Raw genomic sequence first — 24788 nt, forward strand, 5'->3', positions numbered from 1 at the left:
ATTTTATTCTCAAAATTAGTAAACCTTAGTTAATTAAATGACTCAGATTCAGAGCAACAGTGGGGTAAATTGTAATTTTTTTTATTGGAAAACAAATATACAACTTGGAATGGATTTGAGGCAAATTGTGCCATAAGCAGATTTTCTTTAAGTGGCTAAACAAAGTTTAAAAAGCAAGTAACAATAAAAGAAAATGTTTCTGGTACAGGACCAGCAGTACAAAAAAAAAAAAAAAAAAAAAAAAAAAAATAGTGTACGAGTACCTGGATAATACACCCGTTTTGCAATAGTGCAACTTTAAGTACATATTGTTGACTGTCCATAGTCCACGCAGAGTTACAACTCCACACTTCAACAACATGCTGACAGTTCCTAAAGAAAACTACTTTAAAAAAAAAAAAAAAGGCATAACCCAGATGTTCCCTCATTTGACCAACTCCATCTAAGTTTAGATGTGCAGAAGGGCTTAGATATATCCAGAGTAAGCCACATGCAACATGTTACTTGATCAATTTTCTAAAATAAGGTTTCAGGACAATGACAGTAAGATAAGGGAAGAAAACATGGAGGAATGAAGTCCTAATTACTATACATGCATATTCTTTTGACAGTAGGGGGAAACCTTTTACAGATAAGTTACAAACAAAGAAAAGGCAAATAAACAATTTTGTACAAGAAATTTAACACATTCTGTACAACATCTTCACTTTGCTGTCATCATTTGTACAAACTCTGAAAAAGAAGAAGTACATGAAAAGTTAAGTCAATGGCAAGTCTGACAATACCAACTGCATTTACTCAATCACTGAGTCTCTCCATTTCTCTCTCTCCTCAGAATTACAATAAAGTATAGAAGAAATAGAGGAAAACTACTTTCTTGCCAAGGCTGGACCTGCACAAGCCTTGCAATTATTTAGGTTTACTAATTCATAAACTAAACTAACGGGATGCTTTAAATAAGTTTAATGAAAATGTGTACTTAGGTAATGTTTTTACCTAGATTGACAGATCTTTTGCCTGTCTTTATAAAATCTCTTTTTATAGGATTTTGTGAATCTGGAATGGAATTCTTAAAAATTGCATGTTTTTTCTGCTCTCAATGTGTGTAGTGTATAAAAGCTCTGAATACGTACTACAGGATTAATGAAAGGCTTTGTCAATATGTAAAAAGTCAATATTCTCGTGGTGGTATAGCTATGATCACTAGCTTCTTTCCGGATTTACTTTTTAGAAAGAGAATAAAGGTTGTCGACTTCAAAAAATAATAATAATAATAAGCTATTATAAAGAAAACAAATCGTTTTTGGCTCTTAATTTAGAACTTGCATTTTCAATCTGCCATGTTATAAGCCTATATTACAACTTCAGTGCTAATGGACTAGGCTTAATTTTCACAATGTTAGATTTTATGCTGTTTTCTAAATTAAGTAATTACACATCATGAAAAAATATAAGTGAAAAAACATAAGGCAAAGGTTTTATTTATTGGAAACCCCTTCAGTTTTCGAATAGTTTGTATTCATGCTATGGCTATTCCAAGTTAACAACCACATAGGATACTTTTGATTTTAAGCATATGTAAACAGTGTTAGAGAGGAAATAAGAGAATTCAATGGAAGAAGAAAGTCATCTTAAAGTTCATTTTAGGGATACTGAATAAGCCTGAAGGTTTTTTTTTTGCAATATTTAACAATACAAACCAACAAACCATTTTACCACTGTTTGGAATATAGTACTTTTCAATCTTTACCTCATACAAACCAACAAAACCATTTTACCATTGTTTGGGATATAATATTTTTCAATTTTAATGTGCACATCAATCATCTACGGATCTTTTTACAAGGCAGGCTGCTAGGTCTACAGGTGGGAACCTGATAGTTAACATTGCTAAAATGTTATTAGGTGACAATGATGTTGTCTAGTTTGCAAACAATACTCAGAATAACAAAGGGTTAAGTATGAAAAACTGTTTCAGTATCGTCAGTACTGCAGTGGTGGGGGGTGTAATTTTTGACTTATTAGGTACCTAAACAAGTACCTCTAACTCTAAGTCAAAGTACAGAATGGAAGTGCTGAGAGTGAAAGACTTACCTTCATAGTTTACTTGACCATCACCATCAATATCTGCTTCCCTGATCATTTCATCAACCTCTTCATCTGTTAACTTCTCTCCAAGGTTTGTCATCACATGGCGAAGCTCTGCTGCACTAATATAGCCATTGCCATCCTAGAAAAAATTTGGTTAAACTTCTGAGTAAAATTATAGACTCTGTGAGTTGGGAATGGAAGTTTAATGTTTAATAAACTTATCAGTGAGAAAACCATATTTTGGGAATACATACAAACTATACGAGTTTCAGAAAATAGTTAAACTTCTAAATTAAATGTCACTGGACAGCCTAGCAAGATATCCTGAAGTTTAAACATACTTTAACATTTAAATCACTACTACTTAGTTCTAAAGCGATGCCTTCTTTGCCACAAGATTAATGCCAATACATATTATTCAAAAATCTAAGTTTAACTGAATTCTTTAAAATCTTTTGCTCAATATTTAAAGAATGTAGTGAAGTCATCAGAAAAAGTCCTTCAAAGAAGCAGGGGATCCTGATATGTTCATTTCATCCTCAAATTAAACAAATTTAGTCCTTGAATACCTACCTTATCAAATACACGGAATGCTTCTCTAATTTCTTCTTCACTGTCTGTGTCTTTCATTTTCCTTGCCATCATAGTCAGAAATTCAGGAAAGTCAATTGTGCCATTACCTATAATGAAACATTAAAAGGGAATTTAAATGCCACTTCCTCAAATCAACCTTCACCCTAAATTAAAAAGACCTACCATCAGCATCGACTTCATTGATCATGTCCTGTAACTCCGCTTCTGTGGGATTCTGCCCAAGAGACCTCATTACAGTTCCCAATTCCTTTGTTGTTATAGTTCCATCACCATCCTTGTCAAATAGTGAAAAAGCTTCTTTGAATTCTGTTTGAAAAAAGACAATTCATATGCACAGGTTAGCAATAAAAAATAACCTCCTAAATGAAATCTACCAATCAACTTTTATCTTTATATAGGGAGATAGCACTCAAATAGGATTTTGATTCTTAAAGCATTAGGTGGGAAAACCTTGTGAAAATATTTCAAACATCTCTGGCCAATCATTGCAGTATATGCTCACACTGACTGAACAGGGAGTTTATCAAAATCTTACAGGAAATTCCAATATCAAGGCCAGTTAAAAATGAAAACTATTCTGGGCTGAAAAACACAAAACACCCAAATGCCCAAATGATGAGTCTTCTCTGTTTTCCACTGAAGCTGCTGTGAAATACAATTCAAATTTATAGACATTAACTGTAACAATAGAAAAATAAGACTACTGGTCTTATCTCTAGAGTAACTATACAATTTATTTGCAATGTGTTTTAGAGTTAACCTCAATGGTTAAAAAGAAGTCTAAATCAACCAACTACTAAATTTAAAACAAGACTTTAAATTTCAAAACAATACGCATACTGTCAAAGTGTGGAAATGGATAGATTTGATGGTAAACACATTATAGGAGTAGGAGCTAGTTTATAAATGGGATTGTGGCTGAAAGGGGTAGTCTAGGGATGAAAATGTCAATTTAAAGAAAGCTAGAGAATAATGTGGGGACTGAATAACAGTTAACTCAGAGGTAGGAGAGAATTTGTAGTTGATAGTACAGATCTAAGAGTGCCCTTCTGTGAGCCAGAGCGGGTGTTCGTCACTATTGCAGGGTAGTGAGAATGTGGAAAAGTATGGGGAAAATACAACTAGTGTGACCTATGGACTGTGGTTAACAACAATACAATAATATTTTAGCATCAATGCCAAAGATGTACTGTGTTGATAATGGGGGAGGGAGGCATGGAAAAAGTGTGCCAAATGTCACTATGGACCATGGTTGTTACTAATAGTCTGATGATATTATCTCAATCTCTAACAAACATTCTACCGCGGTGTAGTGTGCTGGTGAAGAAGTGTTGTATGGTGATTCTACATACGTGCATGATTGTTTAAGTTCACAACCTCTGTAAAAAAAAAATACATTAAATAAAAAAAAGGTGGGTCAGGGGGAAAAGTCACCAAATATAAGAGAGACTCTAGCTTGTAATATTTTCACAACGCTTGTGCATGGTTTGTAAGAAATATTTCACAACAATACAAGGTGTTGGTGGAGGGATGATGTATGTATGGTGCCCCTGTATGGTGTAACGCATGTTTAAGTTCACAACTTTTATTATACACTTCCTGTTTATGTATGTTCATGTATCAATGATCTACTTCAATAACAAAATTAAACAAAAAAAGCCCCACTATGCCACAGGCTAGTTTCCTTTTCTACAAAGTAGAAAGGATCATCATCAAATAACCTATTATAATGATTTAACACTGGCCTGGATTAAGGCATGTAATGCCAATTTTCATTCCGTGCTTTATCACTGAGAACAAAGATAATTTACAGCTTTCTTTAAAATATAAAACTCCAAACGAAATACATTACTGCTTAAGATTTTTAGGATCTTCTTGTGAAATTACGTTTTCTTGTTCACCATTAGATTATCTGGACAACTAATGGGAGCACAAAACCATGGACCAGCATCAGAAGAAACCAAAGTAACAGTAATTCATTAACAGAAAGAATTCTGAAGTAGAGACTACTGGTCCCCCACACTTATTTTACAAATAAAACTAAAGCAGAAATTAACGTCAAAGTTCACAGGGACATTAAAGCTCTTCTAACATATCTATACATTTGAAATTGTGTACCTCAGACATGCTTAAGAAATGATATAATTCTTTCAACAATCCAAGGCTATTTTTATTCACTACCCATCCATATCTATTCCAATCCCTATAATTCCATTTTCATTCCATTTGTTATCTCTTCTCTGGAGTCAACTATTCTTCAACTGTTTCTACCTCTTAGTATATAATTACCTTCATGTTTCGTAGACTAAAACTAAATCTAAACCCTAGATATGTCTTCTTTTAAGTGTCTGTCCTTTATGCCTCTCCTGAACTTTGGAAGGCACCATCACTCATCTCCATTTACTCTCTCCACTGCTAAAATGATTTGCAGCTCCAACCCACCAGCTGAGAACATGAAGTTTACACCAATGACCACCTAGCTGCCTAATCCTTTCAAGTATGTTTCAGTACGTGAGGCCACACGGTATATAAATTAAAAGCAGACTCTGGAACTTAATTGCTTGGGTTAAAATATCCTACTTCTGCCACTTACTAGCAATGCAATCTTGGACAAGTTTCTAAACCTACTCTGTCTCAGCTTCCCCATCTAGTAAAGTGAAGATAATAGTACTTACTATTGTTTTAAAGAACTTAATATGTATAAAATAAGTACTTAATAAATGTCAAGAAAAAGCTGGTCTCATTTCCCAGACTACACCAAAAATCTCAACCTTCTCTTGTCTTTGTCTTTCCTAATAGTACTTTGGTTTTTCTCCTACCCATATCATCAAAGTCTCTTGTTCCTATCTATGTCTTACATGTAGCTATAACCAAACTTCTTATCCTTCTTCCTTTCCTTGGTCATGTCATCTATGCTCACTTACAACAAAGACTTCATTATATTAAGACTACTCACTCCTTTCCTTAACACAATACCTTTATTTCTGACTGCACAAAGGACATTTCCCTTGCCTGACTGCAAGCAAGGTATCTGAAAATGAATTCTATACTCCCCAGCAATGAAGCCTAGCTAGGCACCCAAGAAAAACCAAGGGGGCCACTCTAACTCTTACTTACTGTCAACATTTTTGGCCAATAGCTCTGTTGAATTGTCATTTAAATACTGCCCATTCTTTTTCTATCTTTACAATCAATATTTTGGTTCAAGACCCCACTATCTCTTGCCTGACCTATTCCAACAGCTCTTAACTGGGTTCTCTCTTTGAATTACCCACACAACTGCCTATGTCCTAGTATCTTTTTGGAGCAACATAATACTTTTTGCTTAAAATATTTTAATTGCTTAGATTCAGACCAGGTACCACCAACTAGTTGTAGTTTGTTACATTCAACAGTAAGGTAGTTGCATCTTAAGTATTACTGCTTATTTCTAGAGGAACTAACCTGTCAACAAACAAAAGGAGCATACCCAAACTGAAGGTCAATTTTATGAAAATAGTATATAGTGCCAACCTAGATCAGCCTAATGACAAAAGTAGGCCTGGAACTCCCCACCTATAAATAGCAGGATTTAATGAATATATTTCTACTTCACATTTTTTTTTCAGGACACAAGATTATTTTTTAGAAATAGGTAAATATTAGAGTTTAAAAACACAGCAGCTATCACCTAATAACTTGGGTTACAAAAAAATTTAGAGAAGTTTAATTACCTAATTACATTCTCCGCTATTGTACTTAGCCATGGTGTCTTTCTCTTTCTTTCTTTTTTTTTTAAGGAAGTATCAGGGATTGAGGCCAGAACCTCAAACATGGGAAGCAGGAGCTCAATCTCTAAGTTGCTCCCCAACCCATGGGCATCTTTTAACAACACTACTATGTGCAAAAACTCCCAATGCTTAACTAGTAATAATCTTTTTGCTATTACATAATTTAACTTGAAGCCAAATTCAGGAAGATGCATGGTATAACTTTATATACAGGTTTTCTAAATTTCAAAATTTTAAATCTAACCCTTAAAAAATAACCCTTAAATGTTTGTTGGAATAAATGACAAGCAGACAAAACTATATCTATGCTATAACCACTCTTTTCTTTAAGGGTGCAAGACCAAATGAAAACATTTATTTTAAAGGTGAAGGTTTACTCCACATATTTTTATTTTTTACATTAGTATCTGTAAAAAATCTCTGAAATATAAAGCCAAAAGCACAAATTAAATTCACCTCCATTTACACACCTATACTTTGATTTAGTATAATCTTTACATATAGAAGCATGTACTTCTAGACACATTAACTCCCAAGAATGACTTAAAATATGAACCTAAGAGTCAAAACTTAAATACACCATAAAGAGAACTAGTCCTAAATGTGTCAGAACAGCTATGTTCTACTTAATGTAAGAAATCTCTCAAAATTCATTTTAGCTGTGCCTATACTGAAATTTTAAAAAAAGTCTTGTTTTATTTGTTCATTAGCTACCCCAGGATGCTTTCCTAACATAATTTTATGAAAGGAGGTTATAATAAAACAAATACAACAACAAAAACGAAATGTTTAACTTCTATTTATTCAAAATATTCTGAATTTAAGTCCTAAAGGTCATGTATTGGTCCTATATCAGCATTTTGTAATTGTTACTATAAACTGAAAAAAACTAATTTTTTATTAAACAAATCTCATCCCTGTAATTGTCCATGAAAGTTTAATAAATGTTTAGGCACAAATTTCTAAAAAACCAGAAAAAGTCTTATATACTTTTCCTATTAAGCCTCCAAATGTCAAAACACCAGTAACTGACATCACAGAAGTCATCAACAAAATTCTTAGTGCTGTCACACTGACTGTTCTGGAGTGCTCTTTTAGACTATGCAATATAAACAACTTTTTAGAGACTAAAGTAACTTCATCTAAACAAGAGGCATGTTCTTCCCCCTAGACAGTCATTTGCTGTTAGAATTTCTAAACAAATCTGAAGTAGCAAGAATTATGATATTAAGAGAAAAAGAGCTTTAAAAGAAGATTTTAGTATATTTAATGTGGGGTTATATTTACAACGTTTGTTTCTTTTAACAATTTGGTAGAACATGTAGGTTTCAGACTCTTAAGATGTTATTGGTCACCAGCAATTTACCAGATAAAGAAAAAAGTTGCCTTCATCTCCAAAGTGGACATTGAAATATGCCAAATTTGAAAGGGATTTGAGGAGGCAGAATTTTTAGGATAGAGTAGGTAGCGTTAAGAATCATTTTTGTGCCACACACCTCTGACGATTATTCCTTCAAGAAATATTTACTCAGTGCTTACTATGTGTAGGAAACAAAAAGGCCCCTGATCTCCCACAACTTTTATTTTAATAGCATAAAAGTTTTGGTTCCTCCCAGCTAAAATACTTATGCCTGAAGGTTCTACAGGATCTATGGAATGGCTTTAGGGAAACCTATGGTCTACGGTAGGGAGATATCCTAGAACAGATTTTTCTCCAGCTCCCATAGAAAACCTTATTTTATGATGGAAGTTAACAGAATAATACAATTCATTTTATAGACAATGTTCCAAAAAGCTACAAGTGTACTTTATAGAAACATTATCAGTCTTTGAAGATTGATTTTCTACAATATGTTCTACAAACATATTATAGTGCATGTAATTAACAGCACTGAATCGCGTGTGACTGTGGCTGAAGCCATTAAGTTCAGGGTCATGTTTATGACTAATGAAGGAAAGCTAGAGGATGAAACATGGGAATTTATAACACAGTAAACCCTGGTGTAAAAATGAATGTAATTAATAGTACGAATATAAGAATGTTCTTCCACGAACTAAAACAAATATATGTGATTACAAGGTGTTAATAATAGGGTGGTATATGGGGAGAATACAACTAATGCAAACTATGGGCTAATCAACTGTAACAAAGGTACCATACCAATGCTCAGTGTCAGTAATAAAAGGATTTTATGGGTTTGGGGTTTTTCTTTTTGGAGCAATGAAAAGTGTTCTAAAATTGACTTTGTAACGAAAGCTAGATTGTAATTATACAGAGAGCCGCTAATTATACACTTTGAGAGGCTGTATGGTGTGTGAATAAAACTAATTTAAAAAGAAAAAACTGTGTTGAAGAGGTGGTAATGAGCATTAACTATGTAATAGGCAGAATGAAAAGTACATCTTCTTCCCTTAAGTGAATACACTCTGTATAGCAGGACAACTACTGGCTGGGAATACTGAAAAATGAAAAATGAGAGGAAGGCAGGAGTATTACAGAAGGCCAGAGTTTAAGACTGGAAAGATTAGGTATCCCATATCAAATCCTAAAGAAGAGGCATAAAGGTATATAGTATTTCAGAAAAATTTATATGTAAGTTTAAAACATAAGGGAAAGGGATACTTCATATGGACAATTATATAACTGATTCCAACTGGGTGTGTTTTCTCTAGCATTAAAACAATGCTTGGGTGCTTTTGAACACTTCTAGAACTCCTTCTTGCCTACCAGGAATATTGTGGCAGTACTACACTGCCTGATGCTTTAATAAGTCTATCATGGAAGCAAAAAATAAGAGTTTGAAAAGCACTTCAATACTACAATTAAAAAACTTCAGCAATTTTTTACCACCATTTTGACTTTAATTAGTCACATCAAACTATAAGAATAAAAAATTACGCTTTTTGATGCAGCATAAAAACACATCACATTTTACCTAACAATTTTACACACTTCCATAGCAAGCCAAAGGAAATAAAATTGAAACATTCTTTATGTCAATAGCTGACACTGCTTTTTTAGACAAATTCAAATTACTACAGCAACATTTGTAAAACAGTATGCTAACTTTTGGGTTTTAAGTTCGCACTAGAGATAAACGATTATTTCTTAACTAGAAACGCAGCTCTAAGGTTAAATGATTAGCTAATTTAAACTAGGACAAATTCAGTTGTCATTACTGATTGTACATTTCAAGTTACTTCAGTTACTACTTGGCCCTCTTTCTTGTGGAGACTGATGAGTTGCACAACATTAACTTGCCCAGAATTCATGTTTTCGAGTAAGATAATCTTAAAAACAAACTAAACATAAAACCCACACAATAAAAAACCACAATGGCCACCACCACCAGACTCCACAATACATCAACACTGCCTAAAACACATGTCCTTAATTAAGTTAGCCCCACACATCATTAACAGGCCAAGTTTACACCTCCTTACTTACCAAAGTGGGTTCAATTACTCTATTACATTACACAGGTTATTACTATCTATAAAACAGATCAAAGTCAATTCTTTCATACAAGTATCTTATTTTGAGGTTGGCTATTCAGTTTACAGTTAAATCCAAAGGGTACAGCCTAGCAATGTATTTCACTCACCTGCAATCTGCTCTTCAGTCAGTTGGTCAGCCTACAAAGAAATGAAAAACAGGTAAGTGATTTGGGATTATGTGTATTAGCAGTTGCAGAAACAAGATTTTAAAACTTTCAGTGTTCACTGTGTACCATAAGCTTCATTTAGGTTTAACATTCCTCAGCACTAGCAACAAGCACAGTTGGGTAGAAAATGCACACATCTATTTTCTCTTCACAGCTAAACTGTCTTGACCCCAAGTTTAATATGCAACCATCTCAGAATACTTTTGAAAACTTAAATTTTATATACAATTGATAATAAGCAAACTAGAAAGTTGAATTAGAGTTGTTACTTTTCCAAATAAGGCGAGAATAGACTCCAATAGAAATACTGCATCCTTCTTCAAAATTAAAAACACAAATTGAAGCTTGTTATTATTACCAGTAATCTCCAGTGAACCAAAACTAATGTTTAATGGTCACAAACTCAAAATTACTGACATATAAACAAATCATTTCGACAAGAATGTGACATACCAAACCTCAACAAAACAAAGCAAAAACAAAAACAAACAAACAAACAAAAAAACCTAAGCAAATATTCATCTATTAAAAAGATAAAATCCAAGTTCTACTGGTTGGTGCAAAATGAAAACAATCAGCTTTTTTACTCTTCTCACCTGCTGGGCAACTGGCCGAGAATCTGGGCCTCTGAACATTTGCATTATGCTGTTATCAAATATTCAGTCAGGCCACCCATTTTCCCTTGGGTTTTTTTTTTAAAGGTACTAGGGGCCGAGGACTGAATCCAGGACCTCTTATGTGGGAAGCTGGAGCTCAACCACTGAGTCACATTGGCTCCCCTGAGTTGTTGGGTTTTTTGTCTTGCTTGTTTTTAGGAGGCACGGGGAACAGAACCTGGGACCTTCCATGTTGGAAAAAGGTCCTCAGTCACTTGAGCCACAATCTGCTTCTATCCCTTGATTTTTGAAATCTCAAATGCAAACCTAAAAAGGTTTGCTATGCTTGTAACACAAGCAGGGATACTTGGTTTTGGTTTTTAAAAAATATTTCTAGGCATTTGCTAAAATGCTGTTCTTAATCTTCACAATAACCCTACATTACAGAAAGGGGAAAGATTCAGGTTAAATTTCAGGGATGGGGTGGGGTGTGGAGCAAGTTGCAAAATTAGTACCTAGTAGAGCCAGTATTATGAACTAAGATGTCAGACACCCCCAGTGTCTATAAATTAATATATATAGACGTAAATTAATATATATAGACAAAAATATATATAGACGTTTGCAAAATACAAAGGCTCCTTCACTCTTCCTATGGCCTTCACTTTTGGACATTTTACTATTAGCACAAATACACCCATGAAGCAACTGCTTATGTGGTACTAGTTGAGGAGCACTATCAAGAAATAGACTTCTATCTAAAATCCCTACCTAAGTGGGGTCAAAGTGTACTACATATAATTAACCCATTTATTTATTTGCTGGAAATGAAATTAAAACAATTCCTGGTTTCATTCTTTTTAAATGAACACACCCTCGGGAAGGATAACACCATCTAAAGTAGAGTAGCATCACATTTTCTCTAGGGGGCAGCATGAGAAAAATTTGAGAAGGAATCCAGAAAGCTCAAGTTTCCCTGTTCAACAATTCTGAACAGACCACAATGAAAATGGAATTTCTTTCTATTAAAAAAAAAAAAAAGCCCAGTACCTTAATATTGAAGAGCCAAATAGTTTCAAATACTAAATATTAAAAAAACAACAAAACAAAAAAACCAGAAACAACTATCTACCTTTACCCCACATTTCAATCCTCTATCAACAAATATTTGGGGTGAAGTCAGTCACAAGATTTTCCCCCTTAGGAGAAAGATTTTAAACCAAGTGAATCCTGAGTTGATGTTTTCTTTAAGAGAGGCTATAGAGTACTTCTAGTGTGACTCATTTGGCAGAACTTCCATTAATTTCTGAAGAAACGGCAGAAAGGCATGGTTGGAGAAAAAGCATGGTGTTCTGAATCATGGCTGGTATCCCAGCTCTGCACCTTACTTAGCTGTGTGACCTCAGGCATGTTACTCAACCTCTCAGAGTCAACTTCATGTCTAACACAAAGGATTAACACCTACTACCTTACAAAATTATTATGCAGAATCTATGTATAAATACTTGCAAAGATGTAATGGTAACTATTATTTTTATATAAATTAACCAGAGAACATGCAATGTTAAATATCAACATGACTTGCCTCAATTTCCACACAGAAGGAAGACATGCATGCATAACATTATCAAACCTTAGATTAGTTTACAGCAAACCTACCCCATTAACTTCATTTAAGCTGAGAAAATTCATTTGCACAAACTGAAACCACAAAGTGCAACGCTGGTATATCTAACAAAACAGGTACAATCAGATTAGGTCTAAAATGTTTAAGATAAGCTAAATGTGTTACTGTTAACTATAAAAGAAAACTTTGAAATTGTCCAATTTTGTTTAGAAAGTCAAAATTTTAGGGCCTCAGAGCATCCTGCCCAGGTCTCTTATCTCCAGGCACACAGTCTTAATATCATAAATGTGCTTCAAAGGATTCAGTCCACTCCACTTAAGCACATGGAAAACTATAAATTACTGAAACTTAAAAGCACTCTTCAATTTTGCTTGAAAATCTTTAAAGTTTGAAAACTGGATGCAAATCACGTCCTGCCAGGAAACCAATTTTAAATGACAGAGGTTTTCTGTATTTACTACTTATCCTATTCAAGGTTTTAAAGTAAACATCACCAGCAACACAAGTACACAACACTTCCTACCACTCTAGTTTGTAAGCGGTTTCCAACTACAGGCAAATAAATTTGGTTCTTATTTCTGTCTATGGAGAGAGCCATTTTCTTGTAAGAACCAGAAGAATTATACTTTGGGGAAAACTAAAGCTCATTAACATGTGTGTTTATCTCAGCAAAGTGAAGACTAATCCACTAGAGAGAATAGTTCTCAACTCCCTTATTTCTCCAACTATTGACATAATTTCCTTCCAAACTGGTCTAGTCACTCCAGAGAAAACTTCCAAGCAATAGTTTTACTAAGTGGAACTGAAAACACCAGCTATCAAGAAGTAGTTGCCCTCTATAGAAAGTGAGACTGCTTTCTGTTTAGCATTCTTTAAAAAAAAGGATGACAAAAAGCATTCCTGGAGACTCATTGTTTAATGGGTAGAGTTTCTTTGGTTTGGGGTGATGAGAAAGTTTTGGTAATGGATGGTGCTGATGGTAGCACATGACTGTTAATGTAATTAATACCACTGAATTGGTTATTTGAAAATGGTTACAATGGGAAATTTTTTGTTGTATAAATCTCAGGTTGCACCCCAGACTTACTGAATTAGAGTATGCATTTTAGAAATCCACAGGTGATTTGTAAACATCGAGAGCACTGACCTAGGCTAGATGAGTGAAGCGAAGTGAATGCATTATTTATCTATTAAAACATTTCCTAAATGGCATTCAGAAGTACATATGAACAGTCTTGGAATTTATCTTGTTAAAGAAGGCATAAAAATAATCTGAAGTTCTTATCTGAATAAACATGAGTTCATAGGCTTGACAAGTAATACAAACTTTTATTATCCTTCATCGATTCTTATCTGTTCATTCCCCAAAAGCACTACTTAGATACAACAAAGGATTCACATATAATTTTCCCCTACAATTTCAGAAGCCAGAGTGTGTTTTACCTTTATCAAAAGCAATCTAAATTATTTCAGAAAGTAGAAAAAGGTAGCTTAATTATGACAGAACAGACCTTACTACTTCTATTGTATCTTGGGTCAAAAGAGAAACAAACCATCGGTCAAAATGACTTAAAAATTAGGACCTTTATTAAGGGCCTAAACCGATCATTCTAGTTCAAACTAGAACTTCCTTAATTTTAATATAGCCACAGTGAATTCTGGGAAGAAGGCTTCCTTGAAGTTTTAATGGAATGATTATTTCCTTCACACCCAAGTGATCCACAACTTCACATCTTTTACTTTCTAATGATCCTGGCCTCCAGCCTTCCTTGAGCAATTCCCTTCCAATCAGCAAAAACATATAAACTGAAGAGCAATATGAGCAATCTAATTCCACTTCCACATCAAATCGATTTTCATTCCTTGACTGAATCCCAATTTAAAATCGAGTTTTATAATTATGGAGTTACCTGGGGTCAACTTCATATTAGTTTACTACTTAACGATGACTGTCAATTTAAAAATCAAACTACCGGGAAATCTCCAAAGCATTAATGACTACAAAAGCTTACCACTGAGAGGTGACCACCAAAATGTTCAGATACAAACTGTAAGCATTACCAAGAAAACCTACCAATGCCCTTGTCAGAACCGGTTAGGAAAAAATCATACCCTTCATTTTTTAAACCAATTTTAAAAATGTACTCCACATCCCGGAACGAGGACCATATTTAAACACAGAAAATAGAACAAAAATGGAACAGACTTAAGTGAATGCTAGTTTTGTCCAGGGTGAATTCCTCTCCCCACACCCATATGGGTTGAAGGTTTCAGTTGGCAAGGATTCCCACACCTCCTGGTTTAAGATGTCACCTTCCCTCGTGGACACACCCATCACCGTAACCACTTGGCAAAAAGAGCCAAAAAATAAGTATTGCAAATTACCGCGCTCGTCTTTTTTTTTTTTTTTTTTTTAAATACAGCAGTTCCAGTCTTAGCTGACAGGAAAACGCACAGTTTTCTTTATTGCTACAGTATTTGCCAATCCAATACTACAGTACAAATGAATTTAACTGCACGTTAAGATGACCTGGCAACTTCTACACGGAAAAACCATTTTCAAGGGGGCTAGAGAGAAGGGCTGTGTGGTAGTGGTTCTCTAACATTAGGAGTGCACGTGAGTACTTCAGGAGGATATAGACACCCTTCCAACTTCCGCAGTCACCCTTCCAACTGTTACATGAGGGTAAGTCCGAGTTTCACACGAAAATGGCAGGCACCCCGAGCTTGCTTTCGCTAGGTGAATAGAAAACGCCTTTCAGATCCTAGACCTGGAACTAAATGCCTTCCCTAACATGATGAGAGAATGTTCTTGACTTCAGGCGTGTAAGATTATTTCCTTCGAGGAGTCACTTAAAATTTTTATTTTTTAATGCCTGGGTTAGTGAAAGCCTCAGGGCCCAGATGAAGTAGAATGAGCAGCATTTGCTGAGCTTCCTTCTTGCCTCCAGTGGGGGATGGGGAGCTGTCGCGGCCTCCCCCCCCCCCCCCCCCCCACACACACACCCAGCCCCAACGGGCCGGCCCCGCTGCGGCGCGAGCCGCGGAGACCTCCGCAGCCCTGCAGGTGCCGGCGCCGCAGCAGGGGCGCTAACCCAGCCCGGCGGCGGCTCCCGGCCCGCGCGCCCCCCGCGCCGCCCCCCCGGCCGCTCCCTGCGCCCGCCCCCCACCCCCCCGCGCCGCCCGCTCGCGCGCCCCCCAGCACGCGGGAGACGCCGGCAACGGCGGCGCCGGCGCTCGCCCGGGGCTTCGCGCGCTGCCTCCCGCCCCCTCAGCGCATGGCGGCCGCAGGCGGACAAAGGCGCTTCCCGGCGTCCGCAACAGTCGTCCGTTGGGGATTTCAATCCCGCCCCTGGCTTGACCTTTCGAAATCCCGACTGGTGGCTTTCTATGCTCCCCCCCACCGTCCTTCCACTTTCTCTTTTCTCCATGTGCTGGGCTGGCCACTGCCGCGGGTCCACGCTCACCCCAGCCAAACCCCTGAAGAGATTCACAGCCTCGGGGGATGTGCGCCTGGCCGCCAAGTCACACGAAGAACCCCCCTGAGGAGAATGGGGGTGGGGGAGCACCTGCGACACAACCGTCGAGGGCGCCCCCGGGCTCTTTCGCGCCATCCCTCTGGCGAAGACCACTCTTAAGTAGGAGCAAGGGATGCGAGTTCCCTTTCTTTGAGTCAATTTGCTTCAGTCTTTCTCTCCCCCACCCCACCCCCCGAGCCATGCGCCAGCAGCTTAGCGACGCACTCACCATGCTGCAAGCGCTGCCGGTTTCCCAAACGCAATCACACAACCGCTCGCCTCGCTAGCTCCACTCGGACTAATTCTCTCCCTCCGCCCCCAACTCCTCATAAACACCTCCCTCCGCCAGATCCCTCCGCCCATGCCAGATAACGGACCATCGCAAACGAGTCCCGGCCAACCCCCCCCCCCCCACCTCCCCGCCCCTTCCCCTCAGACTCTTCTCGAGAGTCCTTTAGCCGCAGTTATTTGGTCGATGGTGCGAGAGATAAAGGGAACTGGGAGAGCGGATGACGTAAGTGGGTTCCATTCCCCGGTCAGCCGTTAAAAGGCCGGTGGACTCAGGCTGGAGGGGCGCTACTTTGCGGCGCGGAGGAGCACCGTGGTGGCGACGCTTACGCGATGATCGTTGAACCGGCCTCTGATTGGCGGGTTCGTACCTGCAATGCGTCACTTCGGCTCACAGCCGCCACCGGGTCGCTGTGCGGCTTCTGCCGTTGCTGCAGCAGCGCGCTGTCCTGGCAACTGCGCCGAGCGGAAGAGTCGCTTGCTTTTGCGCTTGGTTGAAGAATCTTCCTCCTCCACCCAGTCTTCCCTGCCACGCTCGCACACACCCACACTTTCCCGCCTCTTGTTTAGGGGTAGACGATAATCCCTTAAATCGATAGAGAATGAAGATGAGAGACCCCAGTAAGCACGTACCCAGCGCTCAGCTTCCCATTAGCCTTGTACTTCGCCCTTGTGGCGGCCACACATTTTCCATTTCATTCCCTCACAAAACCTAGGGAAATCTGGGTTGGGCCAAATGCAGCTGCTCAGCTGACATAGTAATCTGAAAGGGTCTTCCGTTTGTACTTCCTTCTCTTCGCCTCCCTTGCCACGGATAATTTACCAGAAAAAAAAAAAAGTCACTCAAAACCACAGTAACCAAGATTCTGGGGGAATTAGTCACCGCAATAGCTCTTTGATATTGTTAAATAATGGGGTTCTGGCATGGAGTGAGACCTGGATATGAGTCTTGGACCCTTTTCTTAAATGACGTCGGAAGGTTTACTTTGGTCTCATTTGTGAAATGATTAAGATGTATATCAAAAAATGATTGAAAATATTAAAATTATGTAAAGATTAGAGTTCAAGTAAAATGTTAAAGTGCCTGGCACAGGGTAAGCACCTAACAATTGGTCACTATGGCATACGTTCCTCTTCATAACGAATTTGCTCTTTTGGTCTCTAACCCCTTAGATTTAAATGGATATTTTTTAAACTACATTAAAAAAGCAAGAGTGAGCATAATTTGGAATGTTTTTTAAGCAAATAGTGATCACCTACTGTGCAAGCTTGATTTGTTTATAGTTTAATTGTTACCATAAAGAAGACTTACAAGACACAGAGGAAAGACTCTTAACTAACCATAGAGATTCCAAGACGGGTACCTAGAGGAGATGACTCCTTAATTGAGTGTGACCTTGTAAATAGGCTAGGAAAAGGCAGAGAAGAAAAGGGAAGCAGGTTTAGGTGAAGGAAATAACAGGGTAAGACCCAGAGGCATGCAATTGCAAGGCATGAAGTGTGAGCTACCAGTGGTTAGGAATTACTAGAATAAAGTAGAAAACCAGCAGAGGGAGGGAGAAGAGGCTGGGAAGTTGGAAAGACTCTAGGGTTAATGCTCAAGAGCAATTCCCCAAGAAGGTTGTCAGTAGTTACCCTCTCCCACAGCCCAGAAGGAATCATCTTAAGCCATGTCAGGGCCTTAGAATCTCCCAATATAAAGCACAAGCACTTAAACCCTTGAAACCTAGTGAACAGCATTTTTAGCAAGCCAAGGTGAAATCCACCTCCCGAGAAGAAAGATCTCTCCAGAACAACTTCCTGCCCAGCAATATTATTTCCAAGTGCTCCCCAATGGCTATCTGCAACCCACTTGGAAGGCTTCAGTGGAATTTAAACTCCTATAGCCAAGTTAGACATTTTCTTGTTCCATCAAAAGCATTTCTTCTACTAGGCCAGAGATGGGCCCTCTTTCTTTCAGTCATGCAAACCCGACATTAAATAAGTGCTCTTTCAGTTAGCACTGGCGACCCTGTGACCTTCCTTTCAGATGAATGACCATTCAATGAAAACTCAGTCTTCTGTGCATTGATTCTCCTTGCTAACCTGGTGATGTGATGGTGTAGGCGAAGAAGCTTATTTAACTTTTCTTTATTTAACTTTTCTTCTCACAAATGAAATATAATTGAGGTGGAATGTTACTTAACAATGGGCACCTCTGCTTTTGAATCCAAACTGAAAATGCAGCCTGAGGCCCGATTTACTCTGCCTTCTGGTAGCTCCCAAGTCTTTCCCATCTATTCCTCAGAAATTTGCATTTGATTCCTACTCAAGTGGGAGAGTCACAAAATCTTTTCTTTCAGCTTAGTCACTAAAAATACCCTCTCTTTACACAGCATCCCATCAGTATGCAGTGATTTTATATATGAAATTTTTAATGATGGGAAATTGAATGACAAAATGAATAATCACCTCCTCTAGAAAATGAATTTTGATGCCTAACATGTAACAAGCTTAAGCTTAAGTTTAATATACAGATGCGTACTCACAAATGTATGTACTGAAATGAAGAACTTTTAAACATGTATTTGAAAATGAAACATGCCTGTTATAGAGAATACAGAAAAGTTCTCCTGGTTTTTTTTAGATTGACTATCAGTAAGACCTCTCATAGAAACTTCCTTGCTGACCTCTTCGAGAAAAGAAAGAAAAGGAAAAACAAAAAGTTAAGACTTACATTTAAAGCCATTGTGGTTTATGCATATTTGAGGCTGTTCCAAGTCAATTTATTTATAGAGCATTTGTCTTCCACAACATGAAATACAGTGCAGTCTGACTCTGGCAACTGCCAACTGAGAAACAAAGTTGGTGATGACCATTCTGTCAAGACCTGGACAGTAGTTGTCTTACATTTTCCCCTCCTGACCAGTGAGAAAATCTTACCGCTTTCTACCTTTACCCATCTTGGGAAAATGAGAATACACTTCCTCTCCAGGTCTCGGTTCCTCATTTTGCAGAACAAAGATAACACTAGCCCATCCTTCAGCACTTCCTTCCCATAGCTTCCCTCTTCCAGTTGGCTGTGCAGAGGGATATTACAGAGCACTGTTGATTTCAGGGCCTATGCCCTTAGGCATCCATTGGATGTAATGAATCCATTTTTCTCCTATGCATACGAGTAGTACTAGTTATGTACCATCCTTGTAATGCACTATCATATTCTATGGTTCATATAGGAATCCTGGTTGAAAAAGGAAAGTTATCCGTTCTCTAGCGCTATGGGGCAAAACAGAGTGGGAACAGGAATCCAACCAGGTCATGTTTTGTCCACAGCATCCTCAGCTCCATGAAGGGTGGAGAGAGTTTAAGGAAAGAATCAATTCTTTCCTCCAGACTTTCTGAATGGGCTTGTGCTCATTTACACACATAGGAAATGTCAAAGTTCATCTACCTTGATATTGACATGCTGTCATTCATTCATTTACTCATTCAAAAAATACTGAGATGTCAATTTATGACAAACTATCTCAATTTGCCTAGGAATGAAGGGTTTCCTGGGATGCAAGATTTTCTGTGCTGAAACCGAAACAGTTCCAGGCACACCAGAGTGGTTGGTCACTCTAGATGCCATGATGACTCATTCAATAAATACCAATAGTCTATTATGTGCTATGCATGTGCTATGACAAGGGTGAGCATAAAAGACCATAAGAGCACATGGAAGAACAAACTAATGGGCAAGGAAAGGACTTCCTAGAGAATGTGAAATTACCCATAAGAATTTGGGTAGAGGGAAGCAGATTTGGCTCAATGGATATAGCATCTGCCTACCACATGGGAGGTTCAGGGTTCAAATCCAGGGCTTCTTGACCCATGTGGTGAGCTGGCCCACTCGCAGTGCTGATGCACGCAAGGAGTGCCCTGCCATGCAGTGGCATGGTGTCCCCAATGTAGGGGAGCCTCGCGCGCAAAGAGTGTGCCCTGAAAGGAGAGCCACCTCACGTGAAAAAAGCGCAGCCCTACCAGGAGTGGCGTCGCACGCATGGAGAGCTGACGTAGTAAGATGATGCAACAACAACTAAAAAGAGACGCAGTTTCCTGGTGCCACCAAGGGTGCAAGCGGACACAGAACATACAGTGAGTGGACACTGAGAGCAGACAATGGGAGGAAAGGGAAGAGAAATAAATAATTAAATCTTTTAAAAAAGAGAGAATTGGGGTAGAGGTGGAGAAAGAGGAAAAGGTGTTTAAGGCAAAAGAAAAAGCACAAAGGAACAGAGACATCATCATCGCCAATTCCATCAACATCACTGGGTCAGCCTCTGGTGAGTGGGCAATTACCATGGGCCAATCACTGTGCTGATCACGTTACATACTTTGTCCATATTATTGACCATTCCATTTTTGAAACATACTTCTTGATTGACTTCTGAAAGGCCCCTTTACTAGTAGTTCTCCTATCTCTCTGGCAGTTTTTTTGCAGGCTCCTTTGCTGGTTCTTCTTCCCCTGCCTGGTTGCTTAAAAATGGTAAGTCTCCAGATTTCCATGAGCTCTCTTCTCTCATGACTCTTAACACCTGCCTTGGGCACTCTCTCCACTTCCATGGTGTTAGCTCTGTGCTGATGAACCCCAAATCTAGAGAGCCAGACTTAAAGTCTCTACTAAACTCCTGATCAGTATTTTCAACTGCTCAGGCTCACCCTAACCTTTGCCGGGTTGGGTCAAGAGTACCAACGGAGCCTCACAGATCCTATGTTAAATGGTGAAAGTTATAAATCAAGCAAACAAACGAATGAAATACATTCTATCCTCCTACCTTGACAAACTTTCATAACAACCTGGAAGGTGATGGCCAAGCTTAGAACCTCAAATTCCCTTGCCAGATCCCATACTGGACAGTGAAAATATAGGGAAATTCATCTACTAACGGACAACCCACTGCTGTCTCTTCTTACCTCCACTCCGTCATACACTGTCACGGGTCTTGCACGCACATGTGTGGACACTCTAGTACTCCTAACCAAGCTCCATCCACAGCCCTGCAAATAGTTACTTCTTGACCAGCCCTTGGGCTTAGGGACTTGCACGCCAGGGGTACAGTCTGCTCCCCAGGTAATGGGCCTGAGAAAGAAGCCTCAAAGTTCCTGGAAACAGACTCTGAGCTGTTTGGGCAAGGAATTCTGTAATTTGGGAACTTGGAATAGTCTAGAAGAGATGTGGAGACGTCCTTTCAGTCCTGTGTGGAGGGGTGCATGTGAAGAAGGGCCAGAGCAGGGCCCTCTGAAATGATCTCAAGGAAGGCCCTCTCTTGCCCAGGTCTTTGGCAGTGATGCAAATGCCTGCTGATAACACCTCCTACAGACTCACTGGCCCTAAGGCATCAAATCCAAAACTGAACCCATCATCTTTCACCCAGACCTGTTTTCCTCTACTTCCATCTTATTAAAAGGCACCTCCTTCCACCCTGCCTTCCAAGGCAAGCTGAATTCCTTGCAGGTATCTGGATGTGCTATGCTGTGTCCCACTTCCATGTCTTTGCTTATGCTACTCCCTCCCCCTGCCTGGAACGTCCTTCCTCCCCTTCTGACTGCCTGCTGAACATCCACTCGTTCTTGAACCAAATATCACATCCCTTACGTTTTCCTCACTCCACCGGTCTCTTTCTACTTCACCCAGGGAAAAAATAAGCATTATTTTCAAAGTATCTTTAAAGCACTTTATGTTGTAATACTTTGATGTTGGTCACTGTGTCTAGACTGAGTTCCTTGAGGAACCTTAATTATGTTTGTACCTCCAGCACCTTGCATGGTATTGGGACATAGCCGATGCTCAAGACAGAATGTATCTACCATATTTTCCATGGAACTCTTGGTAGCATTATCAGTTTGGAAGTTTGTCTGTCATTTTTCTCTCTGCTCGAGATGTTCTGACCTCTCTTCTGTTGGGCAACCAGAAAGCAGGAGCAGACAGAGCCTGAGGAGAGGATTCACAGTTTGATGAAACTTTGGGGGTAGATGTGTACACTCTTAAAGTTTGCTCAGAAGGCATGGGTCAGTATCTGGACATGGTAAATCCCTCATGTTACTTGTATTTTTGATGCTCTGAAATCACACCAGAGCAAGAGAATATATTTGCTTGGGAATTGCCATCTCTTGTGGCTTCAGAAAGTCTGCAGAGGTCCTTTCTGATGGTTTCCCTCTGCATAACAAAATGGGAGTCATTTAGGGAAAATGTCTTTTTTATCTCACTGCCACTTTGTCACCTTGACTGATCCTAGGGTGAAGTAAGTCTGAGAGAGGTCACAACCCCTGACGTCATGTGGGAACTGGAGGAGACACAGATGTGCCCCTATTACAATAGCAGGCTTGACTAGAAATGAAAGACCATCTGTTTTTTCAGGTGTAAGGTTTTTTTGAATGACCAAATATTTTCCTCAGAAATTTAGTTCTCAGTTTATTTTGAAAAATATCAAATGTACAGAAAAGTTAAAAAGTAGTACAATGAATCACTCATATACTGTCCACTTAGATTCAACAATAGCTAACATTTTTGCCACATTTGCTTTCTCTCTCTGTCTCTATATAAACATATACACATTCACACACATATATGGATGCACAATTTTTTTCTGATAAACTATTTGAAAGAAAGTTAAAAACATCATACTTCAGCCCTAAATTTCAGCATGTATCTCGTAAGAACAAAGATATTCTCCTTCAAAACCACAATACTGTTATCAAACTTTAAAAAAAAATTTTTTTTTTAAGATTTTATTATTTTTATTTATTTCTCTCCCCTTTGCCCCCATTGTCTGCTCTCTGTGTCCCCTTGCTTGTGTGTTCTTCTGTGTCTGCTTGCATTATCCGGCAGCACTGGGAAACTGTCTCTTTTTTGCTCCATCAAATCTTGCTGTGTCAGCTCTCTATGTGTGTGGTGCCACTCCTGGGCAAGCTGTACAGGGTGGCTCCCCTTGCAGGGTGCACTCTTTGCATGTGGGGCACCCCTATGTGGGGGTGCCCTTATGTGGCACAGCACTCCTTGGGTACAGCAGCGCTGAGTGTGGGCCAACTCACCAAATGGGTCAGGAGGCCCTGGGGATCAAACCCTGAACCCTCCATATGGTAGATGAACGCTCTATCAGTTGAGCCACGTCCGCTTCCCAGCTGTTATCAAACTTTTAAAGAACAATCATTCCATAATATCATCTTAGATCCCACTTATATTCAAATTTCCCCAATTGTCATCCAAATATTTTGTATAGCTGTTTTATCTTTTCTATCTGGGATCCAACAAGGATTATGTATTACAAGGTTATATCTCTTTTTTTTTAATTTTTTTTTATTTTTTATTGACTTTGTAATAATATTACATTAAAAATAGTTATATCTCTTGACTCAATTTTTTTTTAAAGACTTATTTATTTCTCCCTATCCCCTCATTGTTTGCATTCGCTGTGTCTGTTCATTGTGTGCTCATCTTCCTTTCAGGAGGCACTGGGAATCTCCCAGTGGGAGGGAGGCAACTAATCACTTGAACCACCTCCACTCCCTGCTTTGTTGTATCTCTCATTTTGTTTTCCTCCTTGTGTCTCTTGTTGAGTCACCTTATTGCATCAGCTCACTGTCTTGCATTGCTTCTCTTCTTTAGGAGGCACCAGGAACCAAACCTGGGACCTCTCATGTAGTAGGTGAGAGCTCAGTCGCTTGACCCACATCCATTTCCCTTAACTCAATTCTTTTAATCGACATCAGTTTCCCCACCTTGTTTGTTTGTTCACAACATTGTTTTTTTTTTAATAATCCAGGAAAATTCTCTTTTACTATCTCCACATTCTAGATTTGTCTGATTATTTTCCTGTGGTGTCATTTAATATGTTCCTCTATCCCCTGTGTTTCCTGAAAACTGGAATTTAGGTCTAAAGGCTTGACAAGATTCAGGCTGATGATTTTTGGCAGGAATGTTTCACAGGTAAAATTGTTTATTTCAGGCTGCATAATTTCAAGAGCTCATGCTATCACTATTAGTGATGATAAACTTGATGGTATAGTTCAGATGGGCATCTCCCAGACCTCACCATTTTAGGGGTACATTTTCCCTTTTGGTTAAATAATCTGTGGGCAAAAACTGTCACCATATAAATAATGTATTTCCCAACACTCTTCACCTAGTGATTTTATCATCCATGACTATCTTTGCTTAAATCAATATTTACACTGGGGCTTGTGGTTGCAAAATGGTGATTTTTCTAATTTTATAATCCCTTCCATATGTATTACCTGGAATTCTTTTGTAAAGAACTTTCCTTTCCCCTTCTCTCCTTTTGAGAACATTGCTATTGACACTATTGACTGGTGGATTTTTTTTTCCAATTCAGTATATTATAATCAATTACTGTCATTACTATTTTTTGTGCTCCTACTGTTCCAAATTTGGGCAATATGAGCCATTTAGGCCAGTTTCTGTGTCTTTTTGACATGTCTCCCTCAGCCTTTGAGTACTTTCTTGGTTCTGGCACAAGACGTTCCAGGCTCACCTTGCACTTTCTTGGCCAGAATTGGAAACAGCCATTTAATTCAGGGATCCTTAAAGATTTTAAATGCATCCTTTTTTAAATTCCAAGTCTTCTAAAAGTCATTGTTCTTTATTTACAGACTTGGCC

General features: G+C 38.6%; 1 protein-coding gene across 1 annotated transcript; it reads right to left on the reverse strand.

The window, feature by feature from the left end:
* Window positions 1-60: 60 nt before the first annotated feature.
* On the reverse strand, window positions 61-16195 carry CALM2 (calmodulin 2). The gene is made up of 6 exons (XM_058278515.2): window positions 16091-16195; window positions 10061-10091; window positions 2848-2991; window positions 2665-2771; window positions 2095-2230; window positions 61-732 (listed from the first exon to the last, which is right to left on the reverse strand). The coding sequence occupies exons 1-6, from the start codon at window positions 16091-16093 to the stop codon at window positions 704-706; spliced, it is 450 nt and encodes a 149-aa protein (XP_058134498.1). The 5' UTR covers window positions 16094-16195; the 3' UTR covers window positions 61-703.
* Window positions 16196-24788: the final 8593 nt, after the last annotated feature.

Source organism: Dasypus novemcinctus, chromosome 17, assembly GCF_030445035.2.
Source record: "Dasypus novemcinctus isolate mDasNov1 chromosome 17, mDasNov1.1.hap2, whole genome shotgun sequence".
Classification (NCBI taxonomy): domain Eukaryota; kingdom Metazoa; phylum Chordata; class Mammalia; order Cingulata; family Dasypodidae; genus Dasypus; species Dasypus novemcinctus.